Source organism: Quercus suber, unplaced genomic scaffold (assembly GCF_002906115.3).
Source record: "Quercus suber isolate HL8 unplaced genomic scaffold, Cork oak 2.0 scaffold_37, whole genome shotgun sequence".
Classification (NCBI taxonomy): Eukaryota; Viridiplantae; Streptophyta; class Magnoliopsida; order Fagales; family Fagaceae; genus Quercus; species Quercus suber.
In genome coordinates, this window is record NW_027069502.1 from 70,841 (window position 1) to 89,134 (window position 18,294).

General features: G+C 31.9%; 2 protein-coding genes across 13 annotated transcripts; both read left to right on the forward strand.

Moving 5' to 3' along the window:
* Window positions 1–590: 590 nt before the first annotated feature.
* On the forward strand, window positions 591–3,243 carry LOC112016868 (UDP-glycosyltransferase 83A1). 2 transcript variants are annotated; one of them, XM_065770878.1, is made up of 3 exons: window positions 591–671; window positions 1,595–2,091; window positions 2,293–3,243. In XM_065770878.1, exons 1-3 carry the CDS (start codon window positions 625–627, stop codon window positions 3,174–3,176), a joined length of 1,428 nt encoding a protein of 475 aa, XP_065626950.1. In that variant the 5' UTR covers window positions 591–624; the 3' UTR covers window positions 3,177–3,243. The 2 variants fall into 2 exon arrangements, with proteins under 2 accessions (XP_065626950.1, XP_023905104.1); XM_024049336.2 differs by lacking the exon at window positions 591–671 and adding an exon at window positions 695–1,331.
* A 4,940-nt stretch (window positions 3,244–8,183) lies between these two features.
* LOC111998854 (uncharacterized) lies at window positions 8,184–18,212 on the forward strand. 11 transcript variants are annotated; one of them, XM_065770881.1, is made up of 8 exons: window positions 8,184–8,338; window positions 9,337–9,446; window positions 11,872–11,956; window positions 12,799–12,902; window positions 13,149–13,171; window positions 13,852–13,975; window positions 15,526–15,686; window positions 16,734–16,972. In XM_065770881.1, the coding sequence occupies exons 1-4, from the start codon at window positions 8,252–8,254 to the stop codon at window positions 12,874–12,876; spliced, it is 360 nt and encodes a 119-aa protein (XP_065626953.1). In that variant the 5' UTR covers window positions 8,184–8,251; the 3' UTR covers window positions 12,877–12,902; window positions 13,149–13,171; window positions 13,852–13,975; window positions 15,526–15,686; window positions 16,734–16,972. The 11 variants fall into 11 exon arrangements, 7 of the variants coding, with proteins under 7 accessions (XP_065626953.1, XP_065626954.1, XP_023886735.1 ...); XM_065770882.1 differs by having other exon boundaries at window positions 16,807–16,972; XR_010627981.1 differs by lacking the exon at window positions 16,734–16,972 and adding an exon at window positions 8,591–8,660 and having other exon boundaries at window positions 8,186–8,338; window positions 9,323–9,446; window positions 15,526–15,797.
* Window positions 18,213–18,294: the final 82 nt, after the last annotated feature.

Genomic DNA, 18,294 nt, shown 5'->3' on the forward strand with positions numbered 1-18,294 from the left:
AATTACTCTTTTCTGCCGAAATCTGAAATGTTTACCGGCAGTTGTGTTTCTTTTTCTTTTGTTTTTGTGTTTTTTTTTTTTTTTTTTTTTTGTTTAAGGTTTAGAAGCAGGGAACCGTGAGAACCGGTTTGAATATATATATATATATATATATATGAATTTATATAAATAATTAGAGCTTATTAATCTTAAAACATAACTTAATATATTCAATTAGAACTTAAATTCCGATTTATTTTCTTTATGCTACTGGCCCATGTCCAAGCTATTTTAAACCTCTATCCAAGCCCACTATTTTATTTGACAAGCCCACAATATTGATATTGAATGATAAACAATTTCCCATGAAACAAGAGTAGCGGACAGCTATAGTTATTGGAGTAATATTTGACTATTCGTACAATTTCTTATAATCCCAAGAAAGGGTTTTTCTTTTTTTTTTTTGGGATGCAACCAAGAAAGCTTTTTAACCATTCATTTCAATTCAAAAAAATTTACCCACCACGTGAGGGGTCAGAAGAATCAGACTCACGCCAGTCACACACTCGCATGACAAGCAGCACATAAATTAAGGCCCGTATAAAATAAAAATAAAGAAGAAAATAAACCAGAGGAGCAGACCAAATGAATAAGAAAAAGACGACGACGAAGAAGGGAGATAGATCAACAAGGTGAGCGTGACAAAGAAGCATGTTTACTGCGTAGACCTGCACATGCTTGCATCAGTGGTCATTATCAAAGTTGTATGTTTTCTTTGATGGTTCATTATCAAAGTTGCGCGTTTTGCTTACTTGCTGACTAAAAGTGAATGAAGTAACCTTCACGTCTCTGCCTCGATGAACAGATCATAGCTGCCGTCTGATATTTTGCAGGAGTTTTAGTCGAATGTGGGCAAATTTTTTGCGTTAGTCCTTGTAGAATTATTACTCAACGACAGTAGACTGAGCCTTCCAGTGTACGAAGTCCTTTTCTTTGGGATTGATTTGACCGGCGGTTCTTAATTTCTACCAGCCAATAGCATTCTTGAATCCTCTGAACAAACTCTTATTTCTTTCGTTTGAATAAAATTTCCTTCACCAAATTCTCAAGAACCCTCCAAGGCATGCACCTTTTGATGACATTTGATTTCACATTTGCTATAAAGAGCTCTAAAAATCAAACCAATAGCTCCCAAGCACGTCGGTGAGAGCCTGAAACACTCTTTTCCTCTCTTCAACTTTTAGCCGGTTTGAGCTTTCGACTTAAAAGAGTTTTAAGGCCTTACTGAGCTTACTCACACAGTCACCGATCATAGATGCCGTCTGATATTTTGCAGGAGTTTTAGTCGAATTGTATGTTTTCACACCTGCCATACTATTGACTATAGTTGTTTTGCTCTGATTTTCCCAGATTTGATATATTTGTTTATTGAGTTAGATTTTTAGAGTTTGTATTCCATTTATATGGTGCTTTTGATTTCCTAGTTTTATTATTTACCAAAATAATCTTACAATTATCTTATTATAGTAGTGTGTGCTTTAACTGCTTACCATACTTTTCAGTTGTCTCCATTGGTAGTTACTAGATATTTTGGTTAAGATTTGTTATTTTGCAGACCTCAAGATTTAGAATTTGGGGTCATGGGTAGCCAACCACATGTGCTAGTCATACCATATCCAGCGCAGGGCCATGTTGCCCCACTTATGAAGTTTTCTCACCAGATTGTTGATCATGGGATCAAGGTCACATTTGTTAGCCCTGAGTTCATACACGAAAGATTAAAAACTACAATGCCAATGAAGAGCCCAATAAGGCTAGTCTCATTCCCAGATGGTCTAGAACCCGGCGATGATCCAAATGATAAAATTAAGCTGGTCAGTAGTTTTCTTGAAGTTATGCCAGGTCATTTCAAGGACTTGATTGAGGAAATTAACGAGTCTGATGATGAGCATATCAGTTGTGTCATTACTGATGGAATGGTTATGCCGGCACTCGAAGTAGCTGAGAAGATGGGGATTAAAATTGCTGTACTTTGGCCTGCTGGACCAGCAACCTTGGCCATCATACTAAGTATCCCAAAGCTTATTCAGGATGGAATTATAGATACTCGAGGTAATAATTTACTACTATTTTGCCAATGACCCTATGTCAATTAACACCTCTAAGTCTCTATTTCGTGGTTAAGATTTTATTTTAAATGAAAAGAAAAATGGAAAAGGTGATAAAGTTCATATGGATGTCATTTTTATATTAAAAAATTGACATATTATATGGTACTTGTATGGTTTTGATAAAAATAATTTGACCCTGTAGGAACTCCATTAAAAAATGAGTTGATTTGGCTGTCAAAGGAAATCCCTGCATGGACAAGCACAAAGTTGCCATGGGGCTGCCCAAGAGACTCAAAGCGTCAAGAATTTTTATTTGGGCATCTTTTCAGGATGAACCATTTTGTCAAACAATGCAACTGGCTTCTCTGCAACTCATTCTATGAACTTGACTCATTGGCCTTAAATTTAATTCCTGAAATCATGCCTATTGGCCCATTACTTTTGGCCAATCAATCCGGCAGTCATATTGGAAGCTTTTGGCCAGAGGATTCAACTTGCCTAAGTTGGCTTGATAAACAACCTGTGGGTTCAGTCATTTATGCTGCCTTTGGCAGCACATCAAAATTCAACCAACAACAATTGGATGAACTTGCACTTGGACTTGAACTCATCGGCCAACCATTTTTGTGGGTTTTTGGGTCAAATATCATCAATGAAGCACTTTCTAAATTCCTGGATGGGTTTAGAACAAGAATAGCTGATCGTGGAAGGATTGTTAATTGGGCACCTCAAGAGCAGGTGCTAGCTCACCCTTCTACTGCATGTTTTATAAGCCATTGTGGATGGAATTCAACCTTGGAGGGTATAAGCATGGGAGTCCCATTTCTATGCTGGCCTTATTTTGTAGATCAATTCCAAAATAAGAGTTACATATGTGATGTTTGGAAGGTTGGTTTAGGGTTGAACCCAGATGAAAATGGGATTATCACCAGGCATGAAATCAACACAAAGATAAAAACGTTGCTCTTTGATGATGGTATAAAAACAAGTGCATTGAAGCTGAAGGAGATGGCTAAAAAGAGTGTTACCGAAGGTGGTTCTTCTTTTAAGAATTTTGAAAGCTTTATTGAACAAATAAAGCATTAAGATGTTTTTGGAGTGTTTATGTTTTATTGCTTCTATGTCTATCAAAGTATGCAATTTCATTTAAGTTTATTGCTAAAAAAATGAAGATGTGAACAGGTGTTTAAAGATTTGAATTGGCATAATGGCTTGCAAAGTTGGCATCATAAATTGCAATTAGCCTTAATTCTGTTTAAGCATAATTAACCTGCTTATTGAATATTTTACTTCCCCTTTTTCTGTTCTTTTTTGTTAAGCAAAAAGGCTAAGTGTTTCAAAGTGGCAATTTATCAATTATGATAAGATTTTAGCAAACATTATTGCTTCTAATGTACACAAGTGTAAATGCTAGCTTAACGACAATTCACAAACTATATTTAACATTTCTATCTTTTTGCAAAAAACACTTCTGAGTTAGCAACTTAGAATGCATGTTGACATTGAAACAAGGAGTTGCAGGGATGGAAACAAGGAAAGTTTGGGACGGGGATCTCATTCCCAACCATTTCTACTACATACGAGTCAATAGCATCTCATAAAACACTTTTGAGTCAATTGCAACATTTTTTTTGCAACCTAAAAAAAATTGAAAAATGACATGGCATTATTTTATTGAATAAACTAAACACATGCTGTAAGCTTATGTGGCACTTAATGGAAAATATAGATGAACAAATTGCTAATGCAAATGAAATAAAACTTTAGGAGGTAAAATTTAAATTCTAAAACTTTATAGTATAAAATCCAAACAAATTCAAATTTTAGAAGTGTTGTTTTCAATTTAGCCTTAGTTTTTTATAAAAACTTTTTTTTTAAAAGAAAAGCTGATACTATCATCATTAATTAGTAGTCTACATCAATCAATAATTGCTTGGCAAGAAAATAGGGAGGATCTTCGATCTAAACCTGTTTATATGCAAATATCTAGTTTAAAAATGATGTACCATCATTTTATTAAACTAAATAAGCGTGACAAGTTTATGTGACATTTAATAGAAAAATATAGATTGATGGATTACTAATGCAAACATAATAGAACTTTAAAGTAGTAAGATTTAAATCTTGAAACTTTAAGGTATAAAATACAAACATTTCCAAACTTTAAGGCTTAATTTGCACTTTAGTTTAGTTTTTATTCTTAAAGTCTTTAAAATCTGTTTTATTGAATTTTTATTTAGTAACTCTGATCTGGGAAGCATCAACATGCCTTTTGCCTGCCGTGCTTGTGTTAGACACGTGCAGGACATGCTGCATATGTGTCCCAGCCCCTTTTTTCTTTTAAGAAATTATTGGGCACGTCGAAGACATGTTGGAGACACAGCCTGTCTAAAAAAAAATTATAACCTTGCATCTCCATCTTCAATCTTTCCCTCTTTCTCATGTTGTGTTTCTTCATTTTTGTTAACCTTCTCTCTCTCAAATTTTGTTTTCAAAAAATATTGAGCTGTTTGGTATGGTTATTTGAGCAATACTTTTTAATTTTTAAACAATATTACACATATTGTTATACACTTTTTTACTCATATATATTTTCAAAAAAGATATACAACATTATCATACGCCCTTTATATATATATATATATATATATTAGAGTTGTGTGGCTGGCTGCCCTTCTTTTTACCTTCAATTGGACTTTTGAGTGGCTAGCTGTCAACCACTCCTTCTCTATCGCTCATGTGTTTTTTTTTTTTAGCTCACATATGAGCAAGGCACTTACGTAATGGTCTTTAATATGTCTGGGCACACACACTGAATGTGCGTTTGGGTTGAATTAAAAATTAAAATTATTTCAATATTTAGTTTATTTTTGCTATTATTTATAGACTTTATTATACTTTTTGACACTATTTACGTGCCTCACTGTATTATTTCAACTAAGTTTTACTTTTATGTACAGTATTTTTAGTAATAATTTTTTAGTTTCAGCAAAATAAACAGTATCTAAATACACTATAAAATTCAAACTTCAAACCCTATAAATAGTATTCAAAGGTCACTTTTTCAAAGAAAATGTGGGAAAAGACAAAAAAAAAAAAAGTTGAATGACAGAAAAAATTTAGTTTTCTCTCATATGTATTTAATTGAGAGGATAAAAAAGCGGAGAGATAGAAAATTTTTGTATTTGGTTGAAGAGAAAAGTGAAAGAATAAAAAATAGAACTTATATAAATTTACTTATTACATTAAATAAGATAAATATTATTTATTATCAATTAAAATTAATAAAATTTCTCCACATCTTATAAAAATGAACACATTGCACATATTAAACTATTTTAAAATTTTGTTATTATATATATATATATATATATATATTGTGGGGGAGAAAAACCCAGCCCAACTTATTGGGCCCAAGGCCCTGAATGAGGAACACTCTTCATCCGAGGAGATGAGGCCTTCAGTCGGAAGCCCACGCCAATGGGGGATGCCTGGAGATAAGCACGTATACCATCCGAGGAGATGCTCATATGACCGAATAGGCATGCGTCCTTGGATCCGAAGAGGTTTGATCAAACGAGTATGGGAGGTTCAAGTGATCTATTTGACAAGTGTCAAGAGGGAGAGGAACCTCGGACACACATAAAGATAACGGCAACAGAGAAATATCAAGGAGGCGTACTTCAACCACCACATTTAATGCACTGCACCTACCTTCCTGGCCGCATTTATGTGGATAGGACCCCTGAACAGTGCTTTCTCAGCTACCGCCACTCACATAAGGCTAAAAGTGGGGTGATGGGACATGTACTCAAGTGGGTGCCTGGATGATGAACAAGTGGACGGAGGAGATGTAAGAAGGCAATGCTATATAAGGGAAGGGTACCACTGATAGAGGGGGATCGAAAAATAGGAGAGGAAAAGGATATATGAGATGGTTGTAGCCCCAGGAATTGTAACCTTATATGATCAATGAAAAACATCTCTTCGGACGGAGTATTCATATTAGTCCGAGAGCACATTAATTCAATTCCTCCCATTGGTTTTGCCGTTTAATACTGTTATTTTCATTATTAGCCTAGCCCTTTCACCCACTCTCTACAAAATTTATTGTTTTGGGCTTGGTGGGCTCCCAATCCATACCTCCTTGGGCCGGGGCCGTAAAAACTGACCCTACAGTAATTATCAATAGTTATTTATTATGATTGTAATTGTATGAAACTATATATTCTATCATTTAAAGAAAATATAATTTGCCAAGATTCTAAAGGAGGTTTCATATATAGAATATATTTTTTATAGTTTAAAAATATATATTTTAAATAATTAATGACACATAAAATTGTGATACCTCAACTACTTATGTAATACAATATCATAAAGTCAAACATCTTCGATTTTATATATAACAACAAGAAGCGACCACTTCAAATCATAAATGACCCTATTGGTTCAGCAATTGTTTAACCAGGTTATAATTATGTTTATGTTGTTTTTAATTTAAAACTAATTTGTGCAATGCATAGAAATTTTTTATCAAAATGTGGCTAAAACGGGTTGATACCAGAGCATCCGAGGGCAAGGTTATGATCAATACCTTTTGTGTATTAGTGACTTAAGTGTTATGTTTGGAATCCCTTGGTAATGCCAATGGACTAATGTCTTTTTGCCTTTTGTCTTTAAGTTTTTTTTTTTTTTTTTTTTAATAACAAATAATCTAATTTTTACCATTTTTGGAAATAAACTAACTTTTAATTTTTTGTCATAAATTTAATATAAAATATAAAAGTTACCAAAAACTATATCCTTTGATAACAAAAAATAAAAAGATATAATGTTTTTCATTAAAAAAAAAAATGTCTTATAATATAATAATAGGAAAAAGTTTGTTAACAGACATGTTTAGACTCTAGAGTTGTGTTGTCGAACTCTGTTTTCTCTATATAATAAAATCCTCTGTTCAGGCAAAAAAAAAAAAAGAAGAAGAAGAAGAGTTGTCTTACTTTAACATGGTGATTAAAGAGATAATTTATGTGCGGTTTTAGTGTATGACTTTTTTAATAAATTAAATTATGTAAATTGTTTAAATAATACACATAATGTCACACATTTACATATGTGAATGGAAAATATCCTACCACATATTTCTTGAGTTTGATGTCAAACTATTTGGTGTATGTTAGCAATTTGGGAAAGAATTTCGAGAAAATTAGGTTAATTTGGTATATGAGTTTAAATAACAATTTTCAATTTTTTTAAAAATACACATGGATGAAAAAGTATATAAAAATATATGTAATTTTATTTAAAAACTTAAAACATATGTTTTAGATAATAAAACATAATTTTTTTTTTTTTTTTAACAACTGTGATATGACAAATGATAGTTTATAAATTTTTTAACGGAAAACAAATGATTAACGGAAGTGATACAGACAAGACAACAACTAGCATTATGCTACGCAAAGTCGAAGTCATGACAAAAAAAAAATTACCACCGTTCTAGATCTGACTTTCAGAATTTTTTTTCTAAATAACAATAAATATTAAAAAATTTAGTTAGTTGTCACGTTGAAAAAAGAATTTTGAAAACTAGCATCTCGAGTGTCTAAAACTCGAGTTCCAAGATAAAAATCAAGTTTTTGAGGTTTGATTTGAAAAAAAAAATCCAAGTGAAAATCGAGTTTTAAAAACTCGAGTTTAGAAATCGCCCCTATAGGGCTTAAAAACGTCACTATAGGGCTTAAAAATGAAGTTATAAAAAAAATTTAGCATAAAAACGCCACTATAGGGCTTTCAAACGTCAGTATAGGGCATAAAAACGCCACTATAGGGCTCACTGAACCTTGTATTGAGCACTTATGAAAAAATTTGGCAGAAAAACGCCGCTATAGGGCTTTAAAACGTCACTATAAGACTTAAAAACGCCACTATAGGGGCAATAAAACTATAATCTTTTTGCATGGAACTCGAATTTGTAAAACTCGAAATTTATGTAAATGGATCTCGATTTTCTAAAACTCGAGATGCCTAGTTTCCTTTATAGTTTCACGCGTTGTCTAACTAACCAAATTCTCTTCTTAACCATTATTATTCTGTCCATTACCCCTGACTTTCAAGACTAACAATATACTGACAAAATAGGCCTCGTCGCTGCTGCCATGTCTACAATATATCACACTCTCACCCGGTGCAGAGCGGCAGAGGTCCATGGTCAGCTGAGGAAGCATTATTTAGTTGCAATTCAGGTGAGGAAGCATTATTTAGTCGCTTTTTTTTTTTTTTTTTTTCAAGCTCTGAGAGATTGATTGAACCATTACCTTATAACTACCCAAGTTTGATCTTTTTCTAGGTGAGAATTAGCATGTGAATGACAATTTTTTGCTTTTTACTTGGCATATATTGAATATTGAATGAATTCTTTAATACATAAAGATAGGGAGAAAGAGTGTTTACCCAAGCAAACAACCAAACTCACCCATCTCATGAGCTCGTTGCAGGTGGCTATGAATTGAAAATCCAGGGACACTAATGAGTACATATAAGTTGTTTGTGAAATTTCCTGAACGGGTTCGTCTTGTATTTTTGTTCTTTGTTAATGATTTTCTTGTAAATATTTCAAACCTCAATTATTTTTTATACATTTTCCAAAAAATTTCTCATTGTGTAATTGTTTGATCCTTTGGTCATTATCATTGTGAAAAAGTGAAATTACATATTTTAGGGCTTTGATCTTGTTGATTAGTTCAGTAGTGGCTAGGAATATCTGTCTTTCTAGCGACATTATGAATTAGATTTATGACACCAAGCAAGAGAGAGGAATTGAAAAACAAAGGTTTTCTATTCAATATTTTTTCTATTGATTTTTTTTTTTGAAGATTTGTATTTGTATTTTTTTTTCTTCATGGATCTTCCTCCTATATTACTGTTTGCTAATTATGGTCCTTTGGTTTTATGGTATTTATCCTGGGACTTCTACAGTTTAGCTTCTTTTTTTTTTTTTTTCTTTTTTTGAGATTTTGTGGATTTAGTTAATTTGAATTTATGGTTCTTAGGATTTTAGATTGAAGAATTTGATCGAACCACAGATGTGGTGTTTGGACATAAAATTTTTATTGTGTAATTCATATTTTGGAGAATTTGATTATATTCTATTAATTACAAGCGTGAAGCAATATCTTGACATTACAATGGTAATGATTGGAAGTAATCAAACATGTTATTAATGACAGGGCACTGTTGACAGGCTTATCGTTCTGTTTCTATACATTATAATTGCTATTTGTTCGGGAGGCATCACCCTACCTTTCTGCTGATCTTGATTTCTATACTGGCCGGTATTGGAGTTTTGACAAGGTATGCAGCAGATAGCTTTTTTTTTTTAAATGGTTTCTGTCTGTTTTTTGTTAGAGTGGTTCTGAAGGTCTCATCTCATGGTCCAGATTTTTTACCATTATGTGGAAATATGATATTGTTTTCTTTGCAAGGTTCCAGAAATTATCCTATAGCTTTCTCTGCTATATTTGGTATCCGTTTGGAAATTGCTTATTTATAGTAGCTTATTTGCATTGTGTTTATTAAAATATATAGCTTTTGGTAACTTTTATGTTAAATTTGTTACAAAAAACTAAAAGTTAGTTTATTTTAAATAAATAAATAAAACTAAAAGCTAGAATATTTGCAAAAAAATGGCTTAGACAAAAAGTAATAAGCAAATTTTTTTTAAACAATTCCCAAATGCACACTTGATGTGATTAACCAATGATTATCTTTGGAACCTTGATGAGTGTTGTTGCATTGTTATCCTCAATCTCTATATTTTTTATATATATGAATTTATAGTAAAATTCATTATTTAGTTTTTTTTTTTTGTTGGTTATAATTTCAACACTCAATCTGCTATTACATAAAGCTATCCGGTCAATTAAATCTTTCTGTTTCCTTACATGTTCTGTGTTGATTTCTTGTTTTATGTAGTTACTTCTTTTCAGTTGTTACATGACTTAATAATGCAGTCACAAGAGCAAGCCCGTTCAGGTCCTTATTCATGTGATCAATGCTGCTTTGTTGTTGCTTTCTTACTTTTTAATGTTGCATACTGAAAACGAATTTTAGGAATGTTGAGTGACATTAGTTGTGAGGGAGTGTTTTTAAATTATAGACTAAAGTACACATGTTTGGGGTTGTTTTTATCTTGGCCCTTTACATTTCAAAATTTTCATTTTGGCACTTCGATTCATTTTCCTGCTTGGCCCTTTATGTTTTAAAAATGAAGGGTTAAAATGAAAATTTTGAAACATTAAGAGCCAAACGAAAAAATGAATCAAACATGGAGGGCCAAAGTGTAATTTTGGAAAGTTGACTTTAGTCTAAATTAAAACAACCCCAAAGTTTAAAGGCCAAAAGTTGACTTTAGTCTAAATTATATGATAAGAGAATATGGTAACCTAAAGTCACATTCTGACTAAATTGGGCATTAATTTAAGTGAGGTACGATTTTAAGTTATGAACTACAAAGAAAGAAGTACATGCAAGCCCACCCCTTTAAAAAAAGGGTGGGGCGGCTAGGAGGAAGTTGCTGATTAGTAACTGAGTGTGAAAGCAAGAATCAATCAGAACTTTTGAAAACAAATAGAAGAACCAAAAAGTAGAACCATAAATTTATTCTTTGAAGTTTGCTTTTGCTTGATACTTCCCTAACTAATAAGCTAGCTTGATGCTACTTTCAAAGCTGTTTGTTTGACTTTTATTGTTTGTTTTTTTTACTCGGAAGTTATAAAGTGCTTTTTTTTTCTTGATAGTAGTAATTTTTTATAAAAAATAAAAAAATTTGACATATAATTAGATGATATATATAGAGAGAGAATTTTATTAGATTTTAAATTAAGGGAAAATTATTTAGCTGCAATATTTGGTTTTTTGGAAAGAAAAACAAATTATTTAAAAAAATTATTTCATATATTTTTTTAATTTATTGGTCAAAGGAATTTTTTTAAAATAATTCTTCAACTACTATAAATTTTACTACATAAAACTTACAAACTAATATATCAATTTGCAAAACACAACAAAAAAAGTAATGTTGTTGATGTGACACTAATTGTATTCATAATCATTGCTATGCCAGTTTGTAAACATTTTGTAGTTAAATTGATGAAGTCTAGTCCTACATCAAAGCCAATTGGAAAAATGCAATCTCGTAGGACATATGAGAAAAATTCGAGTAATCTATAACCTCTAATAATACAATAGTGCTAAAGGCATAACATTTTCACAACAAATCTCAGTCCTATCATTCTAAATTGATGAAGTCCATTCCTACATTAGTGCCAACTGGAATAATGCGGTCTTATAGGACATATGAGAAAAATTCGAGTAATCTATAACCTCTAATAATAGAGTAGTGCTATAGTATAGGCCTAACATTTTCACAATAAAGTTCAAGTGGTAAGTTATTACTGATTCTTATATGAGTCTTCCACTTACATTACTTTTTACCTATCATTAATAACTTGTTATCTAGATTGATGTTGGGCTTGACTTCTATAATGCCTAGGCTAATGGTAAATGCTTCGGTTGCATCAAATGATTTACCATTAGCCTAGGCATCATCACTAATAATACAATAAATATAAATTTGGGCAATAAGACAGACTTATTTATCATGGAATCTGGAGGATAAATATATTAACTTAGAAGGGGGTTTTACATTGGTTATTAATTGGCTAACAACCTGTGACATTTTGACCTCAGATATATTTGATTTGGTTTTGGATTGCAGGTTCCTCATCACAAATACCGTGAGGCGAATGAATGTGCATCTTTCATGGCTAAAATGGGTTGATACCGGAGCATTCGAGTGCAAGGTTATGATCAATACCATCCTTTTGTGCATCTTTAGTGTTATGTTTGGGATCCCTTGGTAATGCCTGATGGACTAATGTCTTTTCGCCTTTTGTTTTTTGTTTTTTGTTTTTTTTTTTTTTTTTTTTTTTTTTTTCTAATTTTTAGCCTTTTAAATGTCTTTTCGCCTTTTGTTTTTTTTTTTTTTTTTTTTTTTTTTTTTTTTTACAAATAATCTAATTTTTAGCCTTTTAGAAAATAAACTAATTTTTAGTTTTTTTGTCGTAAATTTAATATAAAATATAAAAGTTACCAAAAACTATATCCTTTGATTAAAAAAAAAATGTCTTACTATATGATAATAGGAAAAAATTTGTTAACAGACATGTTTAGAGTTATCTTGCTCTAACATGGTGATTAAAGAGATAATTTATGTGTAGTTTTAGTCACATGAATTTTTTAATAAATTAAGTTATGTAACTTGCTTAAATAATACACATAGATAGTCTTATAAATTATTAGCTAATGTCTCGTGTTTACTTGTGTTAGTGAAAGATGTCCTACCACACATTTCTTGAAAAAGATAGCTCCAAATAAGTTTGATGTCAAACTTTTTGGTGTATGTTAGCAATTTGGCATGAAATTTTGAGAAAATTAAGATCGCCAATTTTTTTTTTTTGTTACAACTGTGATATGACGGACTATGAGTAGTAAAAATTAAAATGATAGTTTTTAAATTTTTTTATGGAAACAAATGATTAGTGGAAGTGATATTATGCTACGCAAAGTCGTAGTCATGACAACAAAAAAAGTTACCACCGTTCTAGATCTGACTTTCAAGACTAACAATGTACTGACAAAATAGGCCTCATTGCTGCTGCCATGTCCACAATATATCAAACTCTCACCCTGTGCAGAGCCGCAGAGGTCCATGGTCAGCTGAGGAAGCATTATTTAGTCGCATATCAGGTGAGGAAGCATTATTTAGTCGCTTTCTTTTTCTTGACAAGCTCCTAGAGATTGATTGAACCATTACGTTATAACTACCCAAGTTTGATCTTTTTTTAGGTGAGAATTAGCATGTGAATGACAATTTTTTGTTTTTACTTGGCATATATTGAATATTGAATGAATTCTTTAATACATAAAGATAGGGAGAAAGAGTGTTAACCCAAGCAAGCAACCAAACTCACCCATCTCATGATCTCGTTGCAGGTGGCTATGAATTGAAAATCCAGGTACACTAATGAGTGCATATAAGTTGTTTGTGAAATTGCCTGGACGGGTTTGTCTTGTATTTTTGTTCTTTGTTAATGATTTTCCTTTAAATATTTCAAACCGCAATTATTTTTTATACATTCTCCAAAAAATTTCTCATTGTGTAATTGTTTGATCCTTTGGTCATTATCATTGTGAAAAATTGAAATTACATATTTTAGGGCTTCAATCTTGTTGATTAGTTCGGTAGTGGCTAGGAATATCTGTCTTCCTAGCAACATTATGAATTAGATTTATGACACCAAGCAAGAGAGAGGAATTGAAAAACAAAGGTTTTCTATTCAAGATTTTTTCTATTGATTTTTTTTTTTTGAAGATTTGTATTTGTATTTTTTTTTCTTCATGGATCTTCCTCCTATATTGCTGTTTGCTAATTATGGTCCTTTGGTTTTATGGTATTTATCCTGAGACTTCTACAGTTTAGCTTCTTCTTCATCTAGTTAATTTGAATTTATGGTTCTTAGGATTTTAGATTGAAGAATTTGATCGAACCACAGATGTGGTGTTTGGACATAAATTTTTATTGTGTAATTCATATTTTGGAGAATTTGATTATATTCTAATAATTACAAGCGTGAAGCAATATCTTGACATTACAATGGTAATGATTGGAAGTAATCAAGCATGTTATTAATGACAGGGCACTGTTGACAGGCTGATCGTTCTGTTTCTATACATTATAATTGCTATTTGTTCGGGAGGCATCGCCCTACCTTTCTGCAGATCTTGATTTCTATACTGGCCGGTATTGGAGTTTTGACAAGGTATGCAGCAGATGTCTTTTTTTTTTTAAATGGTTTCTGTCTGTTTTTTGTTAGAGAGGTTCTGAAGGTCTCATCTCGTGGTCCAGATTTTTTACCATTATGTGGAAATATGATATTGTTTTCTTTGCAAGGTTCCAAAAATTATCCTATAGCTTTCTCTGCTATTGTTGGTATCTGTTTGGGAATTGTTTATTTATAGTAGCTTATTTGCATTGCGTTTATCAAAATATATAGCTTTTGGTAACTTTTATGTTGAATTTGTTACAAAAAACTAAAAGTTAGTTTATTTTAAATAAATAAAAAAACTAAAAGCTAGATTATTTGCAAAAAAATGGCTTAGACAAAAAGTTATAAGCAAATTTTTTTTAAACAATTCCCAAATGCACACTTGATGTGACTAACCAATGTTTATGTTTGGAACCCTGATAAGTGTTGTTGCATTGTTATCCTTCATCTCTATATTTTTTATATATATGAATTTATAGTAAAATTCATTATTTATTTATTTTTTTTTTTTTGGGTTATAATTTCAACACTCAATCTGCTATTGCATACAGCTATCCAGTCAATTAAGTCTTTCTGTTTCCTTACATGTTCTGCGTTGATTTCTTGTTTTATGTAGTTACTTCTTTTCAGTTGTTACATGACTTAATAATGCAGTCACAAGAGCAAGTCCGTTCAGGTCCTTATTCATGTGATCAATGCTGCTTTGTTGCTGCTTTCCTGTTTTTTAATGTTGCATACTATAAACGAATTTTAGGAATGTTGAGTGACATACTTGTTGTGAGGGAGTGTTTTTAAATTATAGACTAAAGTACACTTGTTTGGGGTTGTTTTTATCTTGGCCCTTTACATTTCAAAATTTTCATTTTGGCCCTTCAAGTTTGATTCATTTTCCTGCTTGGCCCTTTATGTTTTAAAAATGAAGGGTTAAAATGAAAATTTTGAAACATTAAGGCCAAACGAAAAAATGAATCAAACATAAAGGGCCAAAGTGTAATTTTGGAAAGTTGACTTTAGTCTAAATTAAAACAACCCCAAAGTTTAAAGGCCGAAAGTTGACTTTAGTCTAAATTATATGATAAGAGAATATGGTGACCTAAAGTCACATTCTGACTAAATTGGGCATTAATTTAGGTGAGGTAGGATTTTAAGTTGGGAACTACAAAGAAAGAAGTTCATGCAAGCCCACCCCTTTAAAAAAAGGGTGGGGCGGCTAGGAGGAAGTTGCCGATTAGTAACTGAGTGTGAAAGCAAGAAACAATTCAGAACTTTTGAACTGAGTGTGAAAGCAAGAAGCAATTCAGAACTTTTGAAAACAAATAGAAGAACCAAAAAGTAGAACCATAAATTTATTCTTTGAAGTTTGCTTATGATTGATACTTCCCTAACTAATGAGCTAGCTTGATGCTACTTTCAAAGCTGTTTGTTTGTTGCACTATGAATGACACTGTTTATGATGTTAAGTCGGTATGCATCTTTGAGCCCTAGGGAAAATCTTCTTCTTATTTCTTTTTTCTTTCATTTTTTAATTATTATTATTATTCAAGAATGACAGGTATTGAAATGATTTGACTGGCTTTTCCATAGAGGATTGATGTCTATACTTAAGCAGACAATCCTTTTCGGATGACCCATCACAATGTTGAGGCCTCTATGGTTATGAAATTTGGAGAGCAAAAATCAATTGCTGGCATTATAATGGAGAGAGGTTTGTGATATTCAAAAGATTCTTTTAGCATATGATATGAAATGTATTTCTTTGGAAATTGCACTCTTATTTCATATACTAGGATTATCATATCATCTGCTAGCACTTGAATTGGGTGAATTTTACTAAGATCTTTTATATATATATATATATACAGCTACTAGGATCTAATTATATTAAGATAAAGAGTCATACATTCTGGATTCTATGACAATATTATTTCCTCATTTTTTTAAATTAGAATCATGATAATCCAACAAGATCTCATTGATATGATTCTCCAATGCGGCACCTAAGTCATTTCACTATCTGAAAGCTTTCGTATGCTTCTTTTGTCTATTGGATAGTATTATTGGAAAGACAACAATACACTTCTTTTTTCTTCATAAAAGATTCTATTTCTTAATTATTTGAATCTATAGAATTTAGAATAGTGGTTGGTACCTCAACAAGTATGATCATAATCTTAATTCAAAGAAGATTTAGAGTGGGTTTGGATAGCAACGCGTTTGCGTTGCTATCTGCATCTACGTTTCCTTGGGTGGGTCTCATGCACTGTTCACGGGATTCACAAGTACCTCTTTCAGCAAATATAACTTCTAACCTGAGTCTCACGGCACTATTCACACATTTAAAAATTATTTTGCTACAGTGTTTTCAGTTTTCAGTTTTCAGCAATAAACGGAATCCAAATAGACCCTTAATGACATATTTTAAGAAGTTTACATGCATTAATGAAAATCAAGATTTGAGGTAGTTGACATTTAATGAGAATTTTGATAATTATATTAAATGATTGTCTGTGAACATTTTCCTTAGCCTTGTTTATATATTTATTTGCTTATACAAGTCCAGTTTCTCTTTATTTTTGTTTGACTAGAACATTGAAGTCATTTCTTTGTTGTCTTTGGAAGTTGAATTTTAATTTTGATGCATAAAAAGGCTATTAATGCAAAAACCAAGCAAAGAATCTAATACATTATTACACTTTTTGACCATTTATTTGTAAGAACTGCAAAAAAAGACTTATTCATATATTTGCCTCAGTATGAGTAATGCATAGAGCAGTAGTGGAATGCTGAAGAAAAACTAAGGTTAGACTTGTGTTTTAAATTGACAGTGAACAATGTTAGAAGAGTGCTGTTGAAAGAATAAACTAAGATCTATATTAATAATGTTATACTTGTAATTTTCTGTTTTAAATTTTATTACACCTCATCATGGCAACCTATTGTCTCAATTGTGTATTTGGTATTTTTTTTGTTATATAAGTTTTTGTTGTTCTATGACACTCTCCAAGAGAACTTATGTTTATTTTTGGTTTTTGGTGGTTGAATTACAAAAACTAAAAGCAGACTCGTTTGCAGCAGCATTTTTTGCTGTTCATGAAAATTTTTCATGAAAGGCTTTGACAATATACTATAATCTTGAGGGATGAAACTAGTTTCAAGGACAACATTTTGCCGTGCTTCAACTGTATTAAAATTTGATAAGTTTTATATCTGAACTATTTTCATTTCTAATATAAGAAATTCTATTTGAATATACTCTTTGGTTTTGGATTATTTGGTACCCACTCATCCAGAACAAAACTTACAAGATACATGAGAATAAGGAATAGTACCTGAATTAGGGTGCGCCACACACATTTCTTCATAATTTGCTTTTAGCCTTCTTGAACATGAGTAAGTTCCGTTGCCATTCTAGTTTGCTGCAAATTACTCTCATTTGAATTTAAAAACAACCTTCAACTAAGTAGAATACATGACAATGCAAGCTGTGGAAGCATCTTCCTACACAGTACCACTCATTTAACATTTATAATACTTAAAAATAATGAAGTTACAATACACAAGGTGACCTTCGAACGAAATTATTGCTGACACTTTACTTGGGAGGAGTTTGTTGGCGTTGAAACTTTCTCTGCAATTTGGCGGCACCAACTACTACTATCACATAAATTTTGTCGGTCATGTTGCCCAAGAAGCGGAAATAAGTATGTCTCCAAGATCTGTTCAATATTAAAGACCCCATAATCCCCAAAATCCTGCAATAAATCCGAGTCCCATGCTTAAATAAAACGAAGGTATTTTGAAGCCATCATGCCCTTCTTTTTGAATGCCTTGATTTTCTCCATCTCCGTTTTCATTGCTACAATGTGGATCTTCAATTAATTCGTCGCTGGAGCATATCTTTGAGAGAGGAACCCCACAAAGTTGAGGATTCTCCATGTAGGATGAGTCCTGAAATGTATCGAACTGATTACCTAATGGAATTTTCCCTGACAAGTTGTTATGTGACACGTTCAAGAAAGCAAGCCAGATCATATTTTTCATGCTAGGTGGCATGCTGCGTGAAAGGTGATTCCTTGATAAATCAAGAGACTCCAAAATACTCATTTCACTGATGTTTGGTGGGATAGGTCCAACCAGATGATTACTTGACAAATTCAAAGAAAACAATCCGACAAGGCTCATAACTTCCATAGGAATTTCTCCTGATAAGTTATTGAGAGAAAGGTCAAGTGCTTTTATAGAAAATTCCATCCCCCTAAATTTGCTTCTGACTGTGACACCTTTATTATAGATTATGTCAGGATAATAGATTA